Source organism: Gigantopelta aegis, chromosome 9 (assembly GCF_016097555.1).
Source record: "Gigantopelta aegis isolate Gae_Host chromosome 9, Gae_host_genome, whole genome shotgun sequence".
Classification (NCBI taxonomy): domain Eukaryota; kingdom Metazoa; phylum Mollusca; class Gastropoda; order Neomphalida; family Peltospiridae; genus Gigantopelta; species Gigantopelta aegis.
The window spans coordinates 46,295,950-46,320,179 of NC_054707.1; the positions used below are offsets into that span (position 1 = coordinate 46,295,950).

At 37.8% G+C, this 24,230-nt stretch overlaps 1 protein-coding gene across 10 annotated transcripts in view; it reads left to right on the plus strand.

Annotated features, from left to right (window-relative positions):
- The window catches only part of LOC121381142 (vinculin-like), an 84,863-nt gene that overhangs the window by 22,599 nt on the left and 38,034 nt on the right, over window positions 1-24,230 (plus strand). For all 10 annotated transcript variants that reach the window (XM_041510293.1, XM_041510294.1, XM_041510295.1 and 7 more), the window contains 12 exons: window positions 3,457-3,628; window positions 5,594-5,739; window positions 7,926-8,249; window positions 8,970-9,042; window positions 9,792-9,940; window positions 11,839-12,031; window positions 12,794-12,939; window positions 18,991-19,083; window positions 20,405-20,474; window positions 21,079-21,230; window positions 22,094-22,271; window positions 23,346-23,543. In XM_041510293.1, the coding sequence (XP_041366227.1) occupies window positions 3,457-3,628; window positions 5,594-5,739; window positions 7,926-8,249; window positions 8,970-9,042; window positions 9,792-9,940; window positions 11,839-12,031; window positions 12,794-12,939; window positions 18,991-19,083; window positions 20,405-20,474; window positions 21,079-21,230; window positions 22,094-22,271; window positions 23,346-23,543 (1,894 nt within the window). The remainder of the gene's footprint in view (window positions 1-3,456; window positions 3,629-5,593; window positions 5,740-7,925; window positions 8,250-8,969; window positions 9,043-9,791; window positions 9,941-11,838; window positions 12,032-12,793; window positions 12,940-18,990; window positions 19,084-20,404; window positions 20,475-21,078; window positions 21,231-22,093; window positions 22,272-23,345; window positions 23,544-24,230) is intronic.

The window sequence follows — 24,230 nt, forward strand, 5'->3', positions numbered from 1 at the left end:
CCCAGTGGTCGGTGGACCCATTGAGCTATTCCATGTTCCCGCCACCAACATAGTCCAGTGGTCGGTGGACCCATTGAGCTATTTCTTGGACCCATTGAGCTATTCCTTGTTCCCACCACCAACGTAGCCCAGTGGTCGGTGGACCCATTGAGCTATTTCTTGGACCCATTGAGCTATTCCTTGTTCCCGCCACCAACGTAGCCCAGTGGTCGGTGGACCCATTGAGCTATTCCTTGTTCCCGCCACCAACATAGCCCAGTGGTCGGTGGACCCATTGAGCTATTTCTTGGACCCATTGAGCTATTCCTTGTTCCACCACCAACGTAGCCCAGTGGTCGGTGGACCCATTGAGCTATTTCTTGGACCCATTGAGCTATTCCTTGTTCCCGCCACCAACGTAGCCCAGTGGTCGGTGGACCCATTGAGCTATTCCTTGTTCCCACCACCAACATATCCCAGTGGTCGGTGGACCCATTGAGCTATTCCTTGTTCCCACCACCAATGTAGCCCAGTGGTCGGTGGACCCATTAAGCTATTTCTTGGACCCATTGAGCTATTCCTTGTTCCCGCCACACCGGCCTCGGTGGCGTCGTGGCAGGCCATCGGTCTACAGGCTGGTAGGTACTGGGTTCGGATCCCAGTCGAGGCATGGGATTTTTAATCCAGATACCGACTCCAAACAATGAGTGAGTGCTCTGCAAGGCTCAATGGGTAGGTGTAAACCACTTGCACCGACCAGTGATCCATAACTGGTTCAACAAAGGCCATGGTTTGTGCTATCCTGCCTGTGGGAAGTGCAAATAAAAGATCCCTTGCTGCTAATCGGAAGAGTAGCCCATGTTGTGGCGACAGCGGGTTTCCTCTCAAAATCTGTGTGGTCCTTAACCATATGTCTGACGCCATATAACCGTAAATAAAATGTGTTGAGTGCATCGTTAAATAAAACACTTATTTCTTTTTTTTTGTTCCCGCCACCAATGTAGCCCAGTGGTCGGTGGACCCATTGAGCTATTTCTTGGACCCATTGAGCTATTCCTTGTTCCCGCCACCAACGTAGCCCAGTGGTCGGTGGAGAGAGAGAGAGAGAGAGAGAGAGAGAGAGAGAGAGAGAGAGAGAGAGAGAGAGAGAGAGAGAGAGAGAGAGAGAGAGAGAGAGAGAGAGAGAGAGAGAGAGAGAGAGATTTGATAGATAGATACATAGATACATAGATACATACATAGATAGATACATACATAGATACATAGATAGATACATACATACATAGATAGATATATACATACATAGATAGATACATACATACATACATACATAGATACATACATACATACATACATAGATACATACATACATACATACATAGATACATACATACATAGATACATAGATACATAGATAGATACATAGATACATAGATAGATACATAGATACATACATACATACATACATACATACATACATAGATACATAGATGGCAGGTGGTACCAATATTATAGCAATATGATGCTGAATGTGAAGGTAAAAATGGATATATCAAATGCCAAGTTATATACATGTAATATATATGGTTGCCATGGCTAACAAGGCATTAACTAAAAGGTGATTGACATGATGGATGGATGAATTGATTGATCAGTTTGAGGGATAGATGAACTGATTGATCAGTTGGAGGGATGGATGAATTGATTGGTCAGTTGATGGATAGATGGATGAATTGATTGATCAGTTGATGGATAGATGGATGAATTGATTGATCAGTTGATGGATAGATGGATGAATTGATTAATCAGTTGATGGATGAATTGATTGATCAGCTGATGCATGGATGAATTGATTGATCAGTTGATGGATGGATGGGTGAATTGATCGATCAGTTGATGGATGGATGAATTGATGGATCAGTTGATGGATGGATGGATGAATTGATTGATCAGTTGATGGATGAATTGATTGATCAGTTGATGGATGGATGGATGAATTGATTGATCAGTTGATGGATGGATGAATTGATTGATCAGTTGATGAATGGATGAATTGATGGATCAGTTGATCGATCAGTTGATGGATGAATTGATAGATAGTTGATAAATGGATGAATTGATTGATCAGTTGATGGATGAATTGATGGGTGAATTGATTGATCAGTTGATGGATGAATTGATTGATCAGTTGATGGATGAATTGATTGATCAGTTGATGGATGGATGAATTGATTGATCAGCTGATGGATGAATGAATTGATTGATGAGTTGATGGATGGATGAATGGATTGATTGATCAGTTGATGAATGGATGGATGAATTGATCGATCAGTTGATGGATGGATGAATTGATTGATCAGTGGATGGATGGATGAATTGATTGATCAGTGGATGGATGGATGAATTGATTGATCAATTAAGGGATGGCTGAATTGATTAATCAGTGGATGGATGAATTGATTGATCAGTTGATGGATGGATGGATGAATTGATTGATCAGTTGATGGATGAATTGATTGATCATTTGATTGATGGATGAATTGATTGATCATTTGATTGATGGATGAATTGATCTATTAATTGAGGGATGGATAGATGGATGAATTGATCTATTAATTGAGGGATGGATAGATGGATGAATTGATCGATCAGTTGAAAGATGGATGAATTGATTGATCAGCTGATGGATTAATGAATTGATTGATCAGTGGATGGATAGATGAATGGATTGATTGATCAGTTGATGGGTGGATGAATTGATTGATCAGTTGATGGATGGATGGATTGATTGATCAGTGAAGGGATGGATGAATTGATTGATCAGTTGATGGATGAATTGATTGATCAGTTGATGGATGAATTGATTGATCATTTGGATGAATTGATTGATCAGTTGATGGATGAATTGATTGATCAGTTGATGGATGAATTGATTGATCAGTTGATGAATGGATGGATGAATTGATTGATCAGTTGATGGATGGATGGATGAATTGATTGATCAGTTAAGGTATGGATAAATTTAACTATTAATTGAGGGATGAATGGATGGATTGAGCAATCAATTGAGGGACGGATTGATGTTAACACTGCATCAAACAAAAAATTCACACAAAGCTTCAAATAAAAAGTATTAAATTATTTTTTAAAAATCATTGGAAGGCAATTAAATTGTCAATCCTAGAACTTTCCAGGCTAGTGTGGAATGGAGTGATCAATCTCCTTTCCTGATGAAAACTGTATAATAATAACATGTACAGTGTATAATTTACATTTAGTGTGTGAAAACCTTACTCCGTTTTCCTTTTAAATAATGCAATAAACATGTACCAAATTTACCCATATACATGTACCCTAGTATATGTACATGTATTTCTTATTGCACAAATCAGAAATTGTAACAGTGTTTGTAGGCTGGCTATGACAAATTAACAGCAGTGAAAACCACATTTTAAAACATTATAATGCTGTTTTCAGGTTGGCTATGACACGATTAACAGCAGTGAAGACCACATTTTAAAACAAGACATGCCGCCTGCGCTTGTCAGAGTCGAAGAGTCGTCCATGTTTTTAATACAAGCTTCTGACCTCCTAAGATCTGACCCTTTCTCAGGGCCTGCCAGAAAAAAACTTATTGAAGGGTCAAGAGGTAGGACAACTTTATTTTGTTTTTATTTTGTTTTTAAAATGTTTTTTTTACTATGCAGCATTTCTTATTATGAGTATCAAATGTTTATGCTAGAATTTGAACTACCGTATTTTCCCGTGTATTATGCGCACCTTTTGTTTCAGAAAATACAGGTTAGAAATGGGGGTGCGCACTATACATAGCAATAGAAAAAATATCTTTTAAAAATGTCCAGCGATCACCCATGAAAAATCGCCGATCGGTAGTTTATGGTACTTTACAGGTTATTGATAGTGTTCATTACAACGAAATGCCAAAACCCTCTTAAAAATCGCTTTTCACTTGTGATGGTTGTAATAAATGCAAAATAAATCTACAAAAGTATCCATACCTCACCAAAAAGTGCACAAAAATGACAAAACTGGACTGTAAATATTTTTAATTTCCATGAGATTTAATTCGGCCATTTCCGGCAAACCGGAAATATACCACACTATTATAAATTTAGAAATCTCGCGCATTCATGTTAGCCACGAGAACCAAATGTAATATGCTATATTTTTGTTTTCATTTATTTATTAGTCATTTACAGTGTATGGGTATATAACTTTGTTTTCATTTATGCACGTGTAAGTCTGTGACATGTAAGTACGCAAGTACTAGCCTTTGTTTAATGTGACATGTAGGTCTATGTACTCAAATACCTAACTTAAGTTTTGTTTCTTGGTTTCTTGAATACACCGATTCTTTCGACTTTTGCTTTTTGTTAATTTTGGTGACGGGGGGGAAAATGGTACATCTTGTATTCACTGTCGATTTTGTGGTTTAAAGAAATGGTGCGCATTATATTGTGGTTCATGGTTTTTTTCTTTCTTGGAATAAGCATTCAAAGTGGGGGGTGCGCATTATACACCGGTGCGCATAATACATGGGGAAATACAGTACTAAGCATCCATTATCACTGATATAATTTATCATATTTTCTTATTTTGACAAGATTTACTTTGCTATTTATTTATATCAAATCTGTTATAGACCCAGTTTTTCTTTTTAAGTCATTTTTTCTTTTTCACAGAGCCCTCATAAGTTTGTTAATCTGTGACACAGTGCTCCTATTTTTCGCCACTTTTTTTTTTTATTATTATTATTTTTTTTTTTTACATACAGTAAGCTTTGACAACATTTCCCAGTGTCTCAATGCACGTCATTAAAATAGTCTCACAAACCCCTTGGGATAGATCCCTTCCTTCCCTAACAACAATGTTCACATGCAGTAATCCCAGGCTAAGATTGTGTTTTAATGATATTATGTTATGGACCGCGTGGATCAGATTTGCTACCTTTTTGGAATGTTACAGTCTGTAGTCGTTAGAATGTAATCATAGAACATTTTTTTCAGTATCGCATTACGAATCACTGTAAGCTTCACAAATCACAACACAATTCTAACACATTAAATACTAGTTGATAATCAATTTGCATAGCAACTGTTGCTAATAAAATGTTTAAAAAGAAAATGTTTCCTGGTAATATTCACTTTAAATTGATGACATAGATTCTTTTTGAATCCTCTACACAAAATGGATGCAGTCTTGTGGAATATTTTACAATATTTGTTTGTAGTATTGTACGTGGTTTTATTATCCATGTGGTTCAACACAACCGGGTTAATAATAATCTTACGAAGCACACACGTGTAATAACAAGTGTAATTGGGAAGCAACGTCATTTATAACATGATGTTGCTTCCCCAGTCCTAGCCCAAACTGTGCGTGTGAAATATGACGTCATTTCGTCATCTCCTCCTAGTTGTGGTTGAAACATTTTCAAATAGCCCTTAGGCCATGATATTCATAAAACAAAATTTAATAATAATATTGATAATAAAGAAATTATTACTCACATGTGTCATACTGATGTACTCATAGATACACTATTAATTTGATGCAATTATAATGAAGGTTTCATTAATGTTTTGTTTTCCAGGTATTTTACAGGGCACGTCTGCATTACTTTTAGCATTTGATGAATCTGAAGTGAGAAAGATTATTCGTGTTTGTAAGAATGTTCTTGAGTACTTGGCAATAACTGAAGTTGTAGATAGGATGGAGGATCTTGTAACGTTTGTAAAGGTGAGAAATAAAAACACATGCAGGATTTGTGAAAATAGTTTCCATTAAAAAAAAAAAATGTGTATGAAATATCATGAATCAGCATTTTATTAGTCCCCTACCGGTCCATCCGAACAGGACTATAGGTTTCATCTCTGTCCGTCTATCTCTGTACGTCTGTCAGTCTGAACCACATATAGTTTTACGGATGTTTTTTTCACAATGCCTTGAGGTATTGAGCTGAAATGTGTGTTTAGCCATATCATGTTCTGCTCAAAATCAAGTTTGACTTTCGTGACGATTTACCCATTTTTATACACCCATCTATGATGGGTCGTATTATGGTATGGTGTTGTCCGTCTATCCGTCTGTCAATGTTTTCTTCTCTGGACCATATCTTGCATACAGATCTATACAGGACCATCAAACCTCACATGTAGGAACAACTTCGGATGGCGGTGTGTCATGTACTATTACTAGATCACTGTGACCTACTTTTCACGGTCTACTGCACATAACAGTAAATTCTTGTCCGGATCTTATCTTGCATATAGATCCATACAGGACCATCAAACCTCACATATAGGATCCACTTAGGATGGCGGGTGTGTCGCGTACTATTACTAGGTCACTGTGACCTACTTTTCATGGTTTACTGCGTACTATATCTTGCATACAGGACCATCAAACCTCACATGTAGAAACAACGTGGGATGGTGGTGTATCACCTACTATAACTAGGTCACTGTGACCTACTTTTCACGGTCTACTGCGCAAAACAGTAAAATACTTGTCCGGAACATATCTTGCATACAGATGCATACAGGACCATCAAACCTCGCATGCATCCTAAATGCCCACCTATGGTTTAAAAATAAAGAAAGATACAGGTATTTTTAGTCTCAAGGAAATTATAAAAAGGGTCATAATTATAAAGAGGACTTATGTTAAGTATTTTCAGTTAATTATTTGTGTTACTTTCATCATAAGGTGTCCAAACTGCATGATTTTTGGGTGCATTTGTGACAATGTTCATATCCATACAAACCACACCCAAGTGGGAGTTGGCGGATATCACACATATATTTATGGAAACCTTACAAAAACCCTCATTTGAATAAAGGTTTAGCTATGCAATTTTTCACAAAATCAGCTTGTTTGAAAATTACCCAAAATGATTGTGCCCCACTTTTGTCACAAGGAAAACCAGGTGTATGAATACCAAGCCTCATTACAGCTAGAACCGCCTCAGTGGCGTCGTGATTAGACCATCGGTCTACAGGCTGGTAGGTACTGGGTTCGGATCCCAGTCGAGGATTGGGATTTTTAATTCAAATACCGACTCCAAACCCTGAGTGAGTGCTCTGCAAGGCTCAGTGGGTAGGTGTAAACCACTTGCACTAACCAGTGATCCATAACTGGTTCAACAAAGGCCATGGTTTGTGCTATCCTGTCTGTGGGAAGCGCAAATAAAAGCCTGTCGTAAAAGAGTAGCCTACATGTATGTGGCGACAGCGGGTTTCCTCTAAAAAACAGTGTCAGAATGACCATATGTTTGACGTCCAATAGCTGATGATAAGATAAAAAATCAATGTGCTCTAGTGGCGTCGTTAAATAAAACAAACTTTACTTTTCATTACAGCTAAACTGTTTGTACTGCTGGTGACAAACCAATCTCCATTTTTAAAAGTACCTACTTGGCTATCACTAAGCTTAAGAATTTACTTACTGTTCCAAACAATTACATGTAGCCTTTAAACATGGATCTGTACAAAACCAAGAAGTGAACTCTTTGTGTGCCTGGGTACACAAGGGAGCTAACTGTATACTGCTACCATAGGACATATCTATATATAATTTTCCTGAATTATTGCCATTTAAAATATGAGTGTAAGATAAAATAAACTCCCAACAAAACATTTACAATTTTTTCATAAAGAATTGAATATTTACTTATTTTGACGAAGGAGGTGTGTTATATAACTCTGTATTTTCTTTAAGAATTTAAATCCATTTAAAAAAACAAATTCATGCAAGATGAGTACAATATAATCGGTCGTATTTTATTTCAGAATTTGAGCCCTGTTCCAACGAAGATGATGAAGGTCGTGTGTAATATAATCAATCCTATTTTCCTTTCAGAATTTGAGCCATGTCCTAATGCAGATAATGCAGGAGGTAATATAATCCGTTGAATTTCCTTTCAGAATTTGAGCCCTGTCCTAACAAAGATGACGAAGGAGGTGGACAACCGCGAGAAGGAGCTGACCCACCAGGTGCACCGCGACATGCTGATCCGGTCGCTGGAGCAGGTGAAGAACTACACGCCGGTGCTGATCAGTGGCGTCAAGATCTACATCACTGCCAAGCAGGCCGGCGGCCAGGCCATCGTCGACGCGCAGAGCAACCGTGACTACATTGTGCGCAAGATGTCGGACGAGATCCACGAGATCATCCGCGTGCTGCAGCTGACGGTGTACGACGAGGAGGAGTGGGACGCTGATGACCTCACTGTCATGAAGAAATGCCAGGTTTGTGAGGTTGTGTTAGTGATGAAGAAATGCCAGGTTTGAGATTTGTGTTAGTAAATGATGTGCAAGCAATGTGGGGTAAAACAGTGTTCAAATTTGTTTTGACAAAGTCCCTATCTCTCACAAAAGTCTTCATTAGTGTCCTATGTATTATAGTAATACAGTAGATAATTTCCACTAGCTCAGACCAAAGTTTCATTAACCGGGGCCAAGGGCTAGTGGATTTGTCCGAACTGGTCAAAACCATGTATAAGCTAGGGTGGTCTACGGTCATGCCTGTGTCATTTATTTATTAAAAAATTAATATGTATACAGGTCAATACTGGAATTGGTAACAGCTATGCCCTTCGATGGATTAATATTAAAATGCCTTATATGTAAATAATCAATTCTTACTTATTTTCACATCCATTAAGATGTATGATAATAAATTTGACTAGGTTTTTTTTCAGTGGGGGTAGGAGGAGAGGGGAAGAAAGGGAAAAAAAAAAAAAAAATTGTTAGGAACATAATCTCAGCAATAATGGCCTGTCCCCGGTAAGTAGTATTTCTAATGACCTACAAATATTAAATAAAACGTTTGCCCCATATACCTCACCTCCATTGTGAAAACAATTTCAGTGAAAAGCTACTATTAAATTCTTAATGACCTAAACAATAAATTTTCCCCTGGAAGCAGAGAAAATCTTAAACCATTGACACGTTGTGTTTGTTTTTCAGAACACCATGGAAGGCAAAATGCAGCAAGCCCAGGACTGGCTAGCCGACACGTCTGCTTTGATAGGAAGTGCAGGTAATTAGTTCAGTATTGAAAGCAGACCAATGGATTTCTAATTTCATAAGAAACACTTTTACAGTTCTGTGCCCTGTGGCCATTAAAAACCATTAAGGTTTAAAAGTTGTTAATAATAAAAAAAATCTGTGGGATAAAACTTTCTTGACGACCAGTATATGAAGATAAAGCAATTAAAAATTCAGTTTACTAGTTTTATGACATTAAGATGCATCTAATTTTAATCCAGGATATTTGTATCTTGAAGTCAAACTAAAAGTTACAAACAAGTGCCTTTATCCCATTTTTGAGGGGGCAGTATGTAGCCCAGTGGTAAAGCGCCCGCTTGATGCGGTCCGTGTGGGATCGGTCCCTGTCGGTGGGCCCATTGGGCTATTGCTCGTTCCAGCCTGTGCACCACAACTGTATATCAAAGGTCGTGGTATGTACTATACAGTCTGTGGGATGGTGCATATAAGAGATCCCTTGCTGCTAGCCCATGAAGTGGCGACAGTGGGTTTCCTCTCTCAATATCTGTGTGGTCCTTAACCATATGTCTGATGCCATATAACTGTAAAGTAAAATGTGTTGAGTGCGTCATTAAATAAAACATTTTCTTATCCCATTTTTGAAGTACATTTGTGAATTTCTATATTATAATGAAAATATTTTGCTATTCAACACTTAATAGTTTGTTATGAGCCGTTCATCCCTTATTTCATACATCTTGCTGATATTTACTGATTTTTAAAATGTTGTTTTGCCTTCAGGTGACAAAGCGTTGCGGCAGGTGATAGAGGATGCTAAGAAGATTGGTGAGAGGTGTTCCAATCCGGGGGAGAGAGACGCTATCCTGAAGAAAGTGGGAGATGTTGAGTCAATGGTGAACGCTCTGTCGGAACTTCGATCCCAGGGAAAGGTATCACTGACATTGTGTAGTTAGGTGTGCTAATGGTACTCCGAGCCCAGGGAAAGGTATCACTGACATTGTGTAGTTAGGTGTGATAATGGGACTTCAAGCCCAGGGAAAGGTATCACTGACATTGTGTAGTTAGGTGTGATAATGGGACTGTGAGCCCAGGGAAAGGTATCACTGACATTGTGTAGTTAGGTGTGATAATGGGACTCCGAGCCCAGGGAAAGGTATCACTGACATTGTATAGTTACGTGTGATAATGGGACTTCGAACCCAGGGAAAGGTATCACTGACATTGTGTAGTTAGGTGTGATAATGGTACTCCGAGCCCAGGGAAAGGTATCACTGATATTGTGTAGTTAAGTGTGATAATGGGACTTCAAGCCCAGGGAAAGGTATCACTGACATTGTGTAGTTAGGTGTGATAATGGGACTGCGAGCCCAGGGAAAGGTATCACTGACATTGTGTAGTTAAGTGTGATAATGGTACTCCGAGCCCAGGGAAAGGTATCACCGACATTGTGTAGTTAGGTGTGATAATGGGATTCCGAGCCCAGGGAAAGGTATCACTGACATTGTGTAGTTAGGTGTGATAATGGGACTGCGAGCCCAGGGAAAGGTATCACTGACATTGTGTAGTTAAGTGTGATAATGGTACTCCGAGCCCAGGGAAAGGTATCACCGACATTGTGTAGTTAGGTGTGATAATGGGATTCCGAGCCCAGGGAAAGGTATCACTGACATTGTGTAGTTAGGTGTGATAATGGGACTCCGAGCCCAGGGAAAGGTATCACTGACATTGTGTAGTTAGGTGTGATAATAGGAGTCACTAGAACAACAATTAGGGGTGGGATGTAGCCCAGTGGTAAAGCGTCTGTTTGATGCACGGTGGGTTTGATATTGAGCCCTGTCAGTGGGCGCATTGGGCTATTTCTCATTCTAGCCAGTGCACAACTGGTACATCAAAGGCCATGGTATGTGCTATCATATCTGTGAGATGGTGGGGTTTCCTCTCTTAGACTATATGTCAAAATTACCAAATGTTTGACATCCAGTAGCCGATGATTAATAATCAATGTGTTCTAGTGGTGTCATTAAACAAAACAAATTTTAGAACAATTAGTAGTGTGGTATTTATTGACTTCGGGATTCATTTCGACATCCATTGGCGAAACCTAGTAACTTGATTTTATTTGTTTTTAGAAAAAGTAGAAATAGTAAAAGACTGATATAATGTCACAACAAGATTTCTTGTTTACAAATGTCTCGTTAGTTATTTTAAGAAATTTAGTTTTTTCATTTATGAATATGCTATTTTTGGGTTGATGTTGATTTTGTGATGATGAAAATGTCTGCTAAATTAAACTAAGTGTAGTTAGTTTGCAATAATTTATAGAAATGAAATATGGGCACAACCAAATAATTTGGAAAATCATATCTCAGTTTTTACCAAAATGTGAGTACAAGGTTTGTACTAGGCCATGTTAAAATTACACAAACATCAGTAAAGATTGTCTACAGTATTTGCACACATTTACAGTCATGTGTTCAATAAGCATCTTCCTTTATTCTCTAACATTCTGTAGGAGGCTTCAAACATCAGAGGCTTAATATATATCCATCATTGTAATTCATCTTCCAACTTATCTCTTTTAAATTTTGCAAAAAAACCCAACAACAAAACCTGTAAAAGAAATGCAACTATTTATTTAAGTTTTTTTATCCTGGTAAAATTAATTTGATAAAGAAATGGTCAAAATGGGCCTAAAATATATCATTACGGTATTGGTAATATTAATAAACACAAAAACTAATGTTATTCAAACTGATTAATTTAAAATAAATTACAAAAAAATACTAAACGAATGTTGTTTAATATACGCCTGTATATTGTTTCCCAGGGTAACAGCCCTCAGGCCATGTCGTTGGCGCGTGAGATTCAAGGCAAACTGCGCGAGTTGAAGACCATGACCCAGAACGCCATCATGAACACGGAACGTAGTGGAATTCGCAAACCTGCACCCACCGTGGAGGGAAAGGTGGAACAGGCGCGGCAGTGGCTGGCCAACCCAGGACTAGACGACAAGGGGCTTGGTATAAATTAACACTGTATAAATCAGTCTGTGTCCTATAGTGGTTATGTTTCATGTTATAATGAGGACACGGGGCTTGGTATAAATTAACACTGTATAAATCAGTATGTGTCCTATAGTGGTTATGTTTCATGTTATAATGACGACAAGGGGCTTGGTATAAATTAACACTGTATAAATCAGTATGTGTCCTATAGTGGTTATGGTTCATGTTATAATGAGGACACAGGACTGTACTTACATACATAAATCAGTCTGTGTCCTATAGTGGTTATGGTTCATGTTATAATGAGGACACGGGACTGTACTTACATACATAAATCAGTCTGTCTTCCTGCAATGATTATTCTTTTTTTCATATTGTATTGTAATGTACTAATTAAAATTTTTTTATATTGATTTGTCCAGTTTAGTTTAGTTTTAGGCTACCTAATAATGCATTACAATTTAGTTATTATTTAATACAAATAAATAAATAAATAAATTACATGGAATTCAAGGCACACTGTTGAATTTATGAATTGTCACAGGGCTGTGCATTAACCACATTAATTGATGTAGATTAATCAAATTCTAAAAGCATTTTTATTCAAATTCTAAAAGCATTTTTGTTTCGATTTACTTAGACCTATTTTGAATGTTTAAAAAAAAAAAATTATGGTTGTCCCTAAGGTCATAAGCTTTCTGTTTTTAAGTATGAGATTGTACAAATTCTAAAAGTTCTGTAACAGTTTGTGATTTGACCATCTTGTTTGTTTTTTAGGCGAGACGGCAACTCGTATGGTGGTTGCCGAGGGTCGCCGGGTGGCACAAAACTGTCAGGGCCCGGCCAGGCAGGAACTGCTTCGTCTGTGTGATGAGACGGAAATTCAGACCAATCAGCTGGCAGATCTCTGCAAGCGAGGACAGGTGTGTATATAGTCTATAAACAGTGTTAACGTCTACAGTATTATATCATCATGATCACAGGGTGTTAAGCAGATATAGTTTATATATAGGTTTAATATCAACACTTTATATATGGCCGTGACCTAGCTCAGTCAGTGAGGTGCTTGCATCATAGAATTGAATCACTTAAGTAGATCCGTTATCTGACAGATTTATTTTTACAATCCTAACCAGTTCACCACAACTGGTATATCACATTGGTATAAAGGCTGTGGTATATGCTGTCCTGTCTGTGGAAAAATGCATATAATAAGATTCGTTGCTACTAATGAAAAAATGTAACAGGTTTTCTCTAGACTATATAATTATATTAGCGTTATATTCATTACACTATAACGTCATCTCATTAGTCAAGCCATAGCAATGCAGGTTTGTTTGTTTCTCGATGAACGTAAACATTATGTCGTCAGATGATGTCATTTTATATGTGTACTTTGTCTTATTGAATGTTATTGTTTAAGAACAAACAAAAAAATTCAAAATAACATATGACCTTTTAGCATTATTATTAATAAAGTATGTTTTTAATTTAATTGTAAGGATTGTCTTTTTTCTTTTATATTCACCTGGGTATGAACAAAAAAATATCGTCCGCATATTTATGCGTGAACGGCTTCACCGATTTACACCATTTGTGGATTATTTTTTGTTCATACCCCAGTGAAGGTAAAGGAAATAACAGACAATGTTTAAATGTCAGAATTACCCAATATTTCCAATAGCCGGTGATTAATAAATAACAGACGTTTAAATGTGAGAATTACCCAATGTTTCCAATAGTCGGTGATTAATAAATCAATTTGCTTTAGTGGTGTCATTAAACAAAACAAACTTTATCTTTAATATGACCAGCATCGGTGGCGTCGTGGTTAGGCCATTGGTCTACAGGCTGGTAGGTACTAGGTTCAAATCCCAGTCGAGGCATGGGATTTTTAATCCAGATACCGACTCCAAACCCTGAGTGAGTGTTCCGCAAGGCTCAATGGGTAGGTGTAAACCACTTGCACTGACCAGTGATCCATAACTGGTTCAACAAAGGCTATGGTTTGTGTTATCCTGCCTGTGGGAAGCGCAAATAAAAGATCCCTTGCTGCCTGTCATAAAAGAGTAGCCTATATGGTGACAGTGGGTTTCCTCTTAAAAACAGTATCAGAATGACCATATGTTTGACGTCCAATAGCCGATGATAAGATAAAAAAATCAATGTGCTCTAGTGGCCTCGTTAAATAAAACAAAGTTTATTTTATTTTTATCTTTAATATATACTTAACTCCAAAAGAAACGCGAATACGTAGATTGGAGGTTTTGAGTGCACTCATTGAAATACGTCCCAAAGTTCTTAAAATAATCGTTTCTATGAAAAACTTAAACAATTCGTAAAGATGAGATTTCATGTTATTGACATGTTAAAAATCGAGGTCGCATTGTCATTTGAAATGTCAAGGCCATGGCGCTTCTTCAATGGCGTCACATGCCACTCAAACATGTCCACTAATAGCGGGTTTGTCCGCCATTGCTGGCCATGACCGCCGCACACCTCCTACCCATGGAGAGGAAGAGGTTCCTGATGAAGGCCCTGGGCACGTTGTTGTAGGTGTCCACGACGGCCTGGCGGAGCTGCTGCTGTGTCACCACGGGAGCAGGGCGTTGGTTCATCATGCGCTGAACCTCGTCCCACAAGTGCTCGATGGGGTTCAGATCCGGGCTTAAAGCTGGCCAGTCCATTGTGATGATGTTGTGCTGTGCCAGGAATGCCTGGGTGGCCCGTGCTGTGTGTGGCCTGGCGTTGTCATGCTGGTAAACCATCTGACGGTGACCCGCGAAAAAAGGCACCACCACAGGCGTGAGCACTTCGTCGATGTAGCGCTGTGCTGTGATGCCCCTGCCGCGTCCTCGGCCGTTGTTGTCGAAGATGACAGGTTGTACACGACGTCCCCAGGATATGGCACCCCACAGCATGACGGAAGGCCCTCCCCAACGGTCCCTCTCCATAACACACGCATCTGTGAAGCGCTCACCTCGACGCCTCCACACCCTCATACGACCGTCGGCCCTATCTAAGCAGTAGCGGCTTTCGTCGGAGAAGACGATGTTCTGCCACTGTCGGTTCCGCCACTGTCGATGCAGAACAGCCCAATTGTGTCGTGCAAGGCGGTGTCGCTGTGTGAGATGTTGTCCAATGTACGGTCGATGACAGTTCAGATGGATGGCGATCAGACGACGTCGTACCGTGGTGTAGGAAACGGGGCGGTTGTGGGTTCCCACTGTCTGCCGGGCTGTTGTGGTGGCTGGTACGAACCGATCACGCATGTGAGTTCGGACGATGTAACGGTCCTGGCGCTGTGACGTCACTCTGGGACGGCCGCTACGTGGACGGTCGACGACGTTGTTGTTCTGTAGAAATCGGTCTATGAGACGGTAGATTGTCGAGACATGGACACCGAAAGCACGTGCAACCTGCCTGGCATCCATTCCGGCCTCCAAATTCCCCAAAGCTCTATGTCTGGAATCAGCGTTAAGTCGTGGCATCGTTGTATCGCTACTCGTAAAATGAGTTGAACATTGCTGTCTGGCGTTTCTTTTATACCCAGGCCTGGTAGTGTTTCATGTGCAATTCGCATCTTTCATGATCCACCCGTTTTGCATTCCAGATCGATTTTGGTCGTCAATTTCAGCACGTGCGTGACGTAACACTGTACTCGTTTTTTTCATGCGTTATGTGGAATTGGATACGCTGACAAGATGGCTATTGGTCAACTTAATCGATTTGTACATAGTTTATTCAAATGTGGGTTTTTTAATATTTTAAAATTTTCGCGTTTCTTTTGGAGTTAAGTATATCACCAAGATTACAAGGTGGTAGTTAGATGTCAGCATTGGCTCATCATGTGTGTATGTACATGTATGTATACCCACCAAGAGACTGTCAGGTAAAATGTCGGGAATTAACGTGCTTATATCAAATAAATGTTCAAGCACACTTGTTGCGGATACAGCATCCAACTCAGGCCAGGCATTGTACCCAAAACAAGATTTGTTGGGGGGGGGGGGGGGGGGGGGAGTATATTAAAAAAAGGTAATTGCAAATTACAATAAAAAATAATTAAAGTAAAAAAAAAAAAAAAAATTCTGGAATTTTAAATAATGCCAAATAAATAATTTGTGTGCAATAAGCCAAAAAATGTAAAGAAAATTGGACACAATTTTGACTCGTCTCTAATAATAAATACTGTAAATTGTGTAATTAGGACTTGAAAATTAAATAATTTTGAACGAGAAATAAAAACAAGAGTCCTAAACTAGAAACATGGGATACCTACCTCTAAGGTGGGTGACTAATCATGTAGCAGATGTTAAATAACTAAAAGAAATATTCATATTAATTAGGATTGGACACTTTCATGTTGGAGGGATTTGTTTGGTTTCATTTACTTTCAGCTATGCATTTAAAAAGCAGACATACATTTATAAATATAACTTTGGTTTATACTGTAAACAAAAAGGTAAACTTTTTTAAAACCCTATAACCAAAGCATAAAATTTTTACTGAGAAAATCTTGACGATAATGTATAGAATATTTAAAAAAATGATTTAAAAAAAGAAGAAAAAGTAACAGTGAATAGCCAATAATGAAAGGCCATTGCAGAAAAAGTTTGCAATAGCTTTTTACAGCTGTACTGCTGAATGTTGTCATGAATTTCAAGGGCTATGTTGTTAAACTTATTAATTTTAAGAAATATTCCTCACCGGGTCACATCAATAGATGCAGTTGCTTGTTGACTATAGTTGTGTCATGTGTTCCTAGCTGTACCTATATTTGTCAAACACAAACCTTTTTTCAGTTGCTAATAGTGGTACTTTCCATCGACATGTACTGCTGAGTAATACTAATACTTAATATTTTAATTTTGATCCAGCTCATACTGAAGTGTTGTTAAATGTTCATCATTCATTAACTCATCCATCCATCCATCCATCCATCCATCCATCCATCCATCCATCCATCCATCCATCCATCCATCCATCCATCTCATCCCATTCCATCCATCTCATCCCATTCCATCCATTCCATCTCATCCCATTCCATCCATCTCATCCATCCATCCATCTCATCCATCCATCCATCCATCCATCCATCCATCCATCCATCCATCCATCCATCCATCCCAATAATGACCAAGTAGCCCATCATAATAATGTTGCTTTACATTATAGGAAGAGTCGGTATCACATGTTGACTGGGTATGGCATCATTTGTCATTTAACGCATTACAAGAATGGTTACATTCTAAGAGAGAACGATTCATCTGAAATCTTTCTGCTTTATGTGTTGATCATTTCCATTTCTCAGCTTCATAAGTCATCAACATTCACTTGCATTGCTGCATGATCAATCCATTACAAGCTTTGAAACATTTGTTGACCAGTGGCTGACATTACTGAAGAACTAAACCTCAAAATAATACTAATATGTCTTGGTTGTTGTTATATGATAATAGTGCTTCCCTTTCTTGGCATTCTCTGTTCATGTGAATGAATAATTTCTACAAATATCTAGAACAAATAACTAAAAGTATGTGCTGCAAAATTTTAAAGAGTTTATGCCGTCTTTAACTGGACTATGTCAAAGTTTTTTAATTGTTTTTCATTGAACTAGTTTTCCCCATCAAGCATGCTGTCCCCCATTCTTACCATTTTGATTCATAATTTTACAATAATCTTTGTATTTACTAAAATGTCTTAGTTGGATTTTTATTGTGTACAAGACAGTGTAGAAAGATTTAACTGTAAATGTTGTTAGCCTAGTGATATGATTTATGTACTAGTTATAGCATAATAGTATGTAGTATTGCTTAGGTCACAGTATTTTTGTTTTCCCTTCTAGACTATTTGTATCGATGTGTTTTAAAGTACAATCTCAAGAGTTTTTCTGCAGTGTTTCATAACAGTACATACAAAGTACAAAGGTTGAACACAAATATCTAAGTAATTATTCAGCCACATAAATGAGCAGTTTAAATATTTTGAACTCGGTGGACAACTACTTTTACTTTATATTTGTTGTTTAGAAACATTTTGTCCAGTATTACATCACGATTCACAATGTACCCTTTACAGATTGCTCGGCAATTCTAAAATGTCAATTAAAATTAAAATGTGTACGATGAACATTTAAAAAAAAATCAGTCAGTTACAATGAAGTTAAAATGTGGGATAAAGGTATTACTTTTGTGGCGGTAATGGCATCAACTTTTGCGTTTAGCTGAATATTAAAGTTTTGAGTTTCTTCCAAACTCTTAAACCCTGCATTAGTGAAACTGGATATATAGTTTAGGTGCATATTTTAACATGCATTGAGATGTAGCCACATCGATTGTGTTTATGGTAGACAAGACATTTTTTAAACAGAATTCTTGTTTGTCATTTGGTGTTCATACACTAATGATAGTAGATGACAGTGTATTTGTAAACATTTTGATGCACAGTAGTTAATTTACTAATGTTTACTGACATCTGAAAGTTGTAATTCCTTTTTTTACAGTTACTTTTGATGTTTTATTGTAATAACTTCACAATAATAATCAAATAGCCTCATGTTCACCCTGTATAATTCAGTCATATTTTTAATACATGTTCTTATTCCATGAAATCCATTGTTGACATTTTTTCGTCACAAGTTACCTCATCATGTTTGTAATGTAATGTTTTTTGTATCATAATCATGTTTTGTAATATTGGTGGTGTTCTGTGTTGAAATGTCTCGTATTGTAATCATTTAAGTGTCACCATTAGAATATTCAAATTAACTGTGGTTAAAAATCAGTTATTAGTATTTGACTTTCCACTGTCACGAACGCTGTAATCTCAAAAGCTACTGATATTTCAAGTTTGAGAAATGATACCATGGCATCAAACTGCTAGGTTTGTCCTGAGCTTGTTGGTTCAGTGCCTTCTGTGTTTGAGAGAACATAGTTAGACTGTATTTTCATATTTAATAACTTCTCTTTCAGGGTAACACACCTCAAGCGAAGGCCGTTGCTCGTCACCTCTCAGAAAAGATTGATGCTCTTAAGATGAAGATTGAAGAGGCTCTAGTCAGCCAGGTGAGTGGATTTTTATTGATTTTCGGAGGTAGGTGTTTGGGTGTTTTTCTATTAAAAAAATCTTTCTCCTGTGAAGCACTTGTAACCAAGCAACCACATATCATGGAAGTAAAATTAAGGGGTGAAAGAGTTCAACTGTCTCTAATTAAAACCCCCCCACGTGGCTCAATTTCAAATATGAATCTGATTGTGGTAATATTCCTAAAACGAAATCACAGGGATCCATTTATTTTTGTGTAACATCATTCTTCAGAAATAAGATTCTAGTCTAGCCTCTTAATATTTTGGTAACATTTATTCTAAAATGTAATTTCCAAGTTGAGATAATAATTAACATGCATAAATAATTACTAGCATCAAAATCAGACTGAACCAGTCATGTAGAGCACGGTTAAAAATCCATGACAAAAGTGGATTCTCATAGGATTCCTGTGAATAAAATGTCCTGTTCTTGTACCTAGTCGTTTGGGTTTTGAATATGTTAGGTAGCAATAAATTTTGTCCTCAACGAAAATGCAGCTCAACGAAAATACATCACAGTGGCCATCTCTGTTGTCTTGAGTCACTTTTCTATTCACCTAAATGAGAGGAGAATTCTCTAGTGTGTGTTAAAAAAACCCATTAAAGAATCGGGCATCGAAATAGTCAAGAACGGTTGTTCGGGAGGTTACCACATGTAAGAACAACGGTAGTTTCGTTTCCAAATGTAAACCAGGCAATGCATTCCGGACTTCCGCGTTTCATTTTCTGGTAAAGAATTGCATCGATGTGCAATTGCAAGCAGTAATAGTCATTCTGCATTTAAGCTGCGTCCACTAGATGAATTTACTTCCGCGTTTCGTTTTCTCGTACGAAATGGCACCGATGTTTGTGTGCACTTGTGCAATTGCAAAGCAATTTCGGCAATCCGCGTTTAAGATAAATTTACTTCCAGATTTCGTTAGTCATACCGATAACAGGAATTCAATTCTAACTTTTATATATTTGTGGTAACCTATAGATTACCAGGCTATATTTTGTAGTAACCTGTAAATAGGTTACCAGACACAATGCTTATTTCGATGCCGGAAGAATGTGTTTGGAGGGAGGTGTATTATCTGTACCAGGCAATTGTTTTATGTGGAACTTACAATTTTAATGATATGGGATGTGTGCCAGAAATTTCTCTTCTGAAAAATGGCAAACTTAGAAATTACAGTATCAGTATTTACAACTTGTGGTTTATCACTCTCTTGAAACATGATTGTTTTGAAATGTGATAAAACTAATGGATGAAACGCGATAAAACTGACCTGTTATTGTTGTATTTTAAATGTTTCAGGTGGCAGATGACTTCCTAGATGTTTCAACACCTTTGAAGCAGTTGAGTGAAGCAGCAGTTGTCCCCCTTGGTAGGTACAGGGTTTAGAATATCATTAATTACATAACTGGTGTTGGTGGCATCGTGATTAAGCCATCGGACATAAGACTGGTAGGTACAGGGTTCGCAGCCCGGTACCACCTCCCACCCAGAGCGAGTTTTAACAACTCAGTGGGTAGATGTAAGACCACTACACCCTCATCTCTCTCACTAACCCCTGACTCACTGTCCTGGACAGACATCCCAGATAGCTGAGGTATGTGCCCAGGACAGCGTGCTTGAACCTTAATTGGATTGTAGCACAACAGAAATAAAAAGATTATATATACATATACAGAACTTATTCTCTGGCTGTTAACAAGTTGTATTGTGCAGTATATGTTGTTGGCTACATTTAAAGTTGGAATGATTTGTAAATAAGTAAAAAAAAGTCATGTGTATAGAATCATCTCAAATTTGTATTGTAAGTTAGTCGTGAGTAATGTAATGCCACGTACATTACACATACAGATTATATTACAGATTACTTGCACTGGTTAGAAAGATGCTCAAAATGGCTGCCTACTTTCAATAAGTGAGCTCCGACTTTGAAACACACTGAACACTTGGCTTAACAGTTTTCTTTCCATTCTCAGGCACTCCTGGTCGGGAGGCGAACTTCACTGAGAAGTGCAGGAATTTTGCCGCCCATGCTGCCAACGTGGCTGACACAGCAAATCTAGTGGCAACGGCCGGAGGTTGTCGCAACAAGAAGACTGTACAGGCCATATTCTCCAACTCTGCACAGGTCGGTTGGCTGGCTGGCTGGCCGGACTGGAAAATTTAATGTTAAATTTGTTTCAGTAATGGAGCAAAATCCACCGATGGATACTTTGTTTTTCATTCCAACCAGAACTCCATGACTGGTATATTTCAGTCTGTGGTATGTGAGGTTCTGCGTGTGGTATTTCATATATTAAAAGAATATCTTGTGTAATATTTTTTATTTTTTAACTTGGCAATTGCCTGTGCATTTTTTGAAAAAAAGGGATAATTACACCTAATTTACACTTTAAAAAATCTGTTTCCTTTTCAACATCATCTGTCCTGAAACAAGTGCACTCCCTCACTACAGCTAGTAGTCTGGTCCCAAATTCTACTTCTACTGTGTGCTCCCTCAATTTCCGGTCATGTGACTGTAATGTCCTTTTACCTTCGCTGTTTTGGTCTGGACATATTTTCCTTTTGCTCTTGTCTTAATTTGAGCAATGTATAATTTTCACTAGGTTTATTTGACACTTTTATATCAATACCTCAAGTTTTCTCCACATTTATTGCATTATTATTTTTACAAATAATCTATCCTTAAAATCCATGTTATAAACCCATTTGATAATTCCCTTTATTTATTACATTATTATTTTATTACATTATTGCAATACAAACCATAACAATAACAGCAATGTACTAAACAGAACTCATTTCACAGTTGATTACATTCATTCACTTTAACAGTTACACCTTCTTATTTGCCACTGTTTGATTATTTCATGTGCAAAAAGCATTTTTTTCCCCCCAAAAAAACATGTTTAAAATGTTATGGACTTAGCATAATTTTTTTTGTTTTCATCCCAGGTAGACTTTGCATAAATTATTTTGTTTTAATCCCAGGTAAATGATCTGACGCCACAACTGGTGCACGCTGCGAAAGTCGTCTTCAGTAACCCGAATAACCCAGCAGCCCTGGAGCACTTCGACCTGCTCAAAAAACACTGGACGGACAACATCGAGAGGCTGCGCAATCTGGTGGATGAAGCGGTCGACTCCTCTGCACTAATACGAGCCGAGGGTACGTTATTCACATACATGATACATAGGGCGAGGGAGGGAGGAAGAGAGAGAGAGAGAGACAGACACACAGAGAGAGAGAGAGAGAGAGAGAGAGAGAGTGAGTGTGAGTGAGTGAGTGAGTGAGTGAGTGAGTGAGTGAGTGAGTGAGTGAGTGAGTGAGTGAGTGAGTGAGTGAGTGAGTGAGTGAGTGAGTGAGTGAGAGTCGGTCGGTCGGTCGGTCGGTCGGACGGACGGACGGACGGACGGTGAGAGAGACAGAAAATCCTTTCTGGGTGACGTTTCCACCTCCATGGTCGACCAGTTCTTCTCTGACTGGAATATTAATGATAACATGTGTTATCCTGTCTGGGAAATAAATAAAGAATACTTGATTTTCATGCTTATATCTAAAATCCAAGCATGCTGTCCTGGGCTCAGCTGTCTAAGCTGTCAGTCCAGAACAGTGGGTTAATGGTTAGTTGTAAGTGGTTAATGACAGAGGCCTTGCACCTCCCCACAGAACTGTTAACATTCCCCAATGACTTGATCACCATGCCAACAAGGCTTGCCACTCACAAAACATGTGCAGAGTTGTTGCTAAACCAATAGTAACCATATTGAACATTATAACAGCCTTCAACTTTGAGTTTGGGTAAGAGAAGTTTTAACCCTTAATTTTCTTTACAAAATCTATGTTGAGAGTGTGCAGGTTTATAATTTTTACTTACATATTTTCACTAAACTTCTTAATTTTAAGTTCAAAGTTGAAAAATTATTTTCACCAAAATCTACTCAGTACTATGTTTAATTCTTGTTCAGTCCATCAAGATAATAAAGTTTCAATGAAAATTTGACAAAACATATTTTCTCAAAAGATATCTAACCTAATTCAGATTATTTTGATACTAATTCTTAAAATAACTTAATTGGTTACGATAGGATAAAAATACATCAAAATTATCATGTGTTGTTGAAAAAAAATTAAAGATATTTTTACTTCTTCATCGTTTCTCCCCAAAATTAGCATCTGTTTAATAAAATATGGATAATTTGTTGATGATTTTAATAAAATGCTAATTTTATTTTCTTGCAGAAGAGGGAATAATACGAGACACTGAGAAGATTGAAAACGGAATTCGTATGAATGACTCGCCACAGATAGTTACAAATGCGTCGAACATCGCGCGCCGGGCAAACCGAGTGCTGCAAGTGGCCCACAATGAGGCTGATAACAGTGAAGATCCGCAATTTGTCGACCGTGTTAACAGTGCATCAGAAAATCTTAAAGCCAGTGAGTATATTTGGTTGTTAAGTAGTGACAGTGCTGTATGTATCTGGGGCTTTGTAGTCCCTTACAGGTCCAGTTGAGGGAGACTAGCTTTCAACCCCATCTTTCTGTCTGTCCGACATATAGTTTTATGGATGTGTTTTTTCATGATGCCTTGAGATATTGAGCTGAAATTTTGTATATTGCTTTATCGTGTTCTGTTACAGATGAAGTTTGACTTTCATGGTAATTTTACCCATTGTTCACAGAGTTATGGTCCTTGAAGTTAGGAGATATAAAAATGTGTTTTCTGGACTTTTAATATTTTTTTTTTTGCAATGCCTGAAGATACTAAGATGAAATGTTGTATATAACTTTACCATGTTCTGTTACAGATGAAGTGTGACTTTCATGGCCATTTACTAATTTTTCAGTGTTATGTCCCTTGAACTTAAGACATATAAAAAATTGTTGGGCCCTGTTGAGGACATGTATTGCTTTAGCAGTACTCTCAGAATGTTTGCTGTTTCATGGTAAATGTTATAATATAACAATAATTATGTGTTATTAGATGTCTTCCCATCATAAAATGATTTGGTGAATACGTTCATTCCTATTGTGCTCTTTCATATCATATCTGTATTGCAAACCAATTGTACCTTTGTTTTCATCACTAATTCCAACGCCATACATGTATAATCGTAAATAACA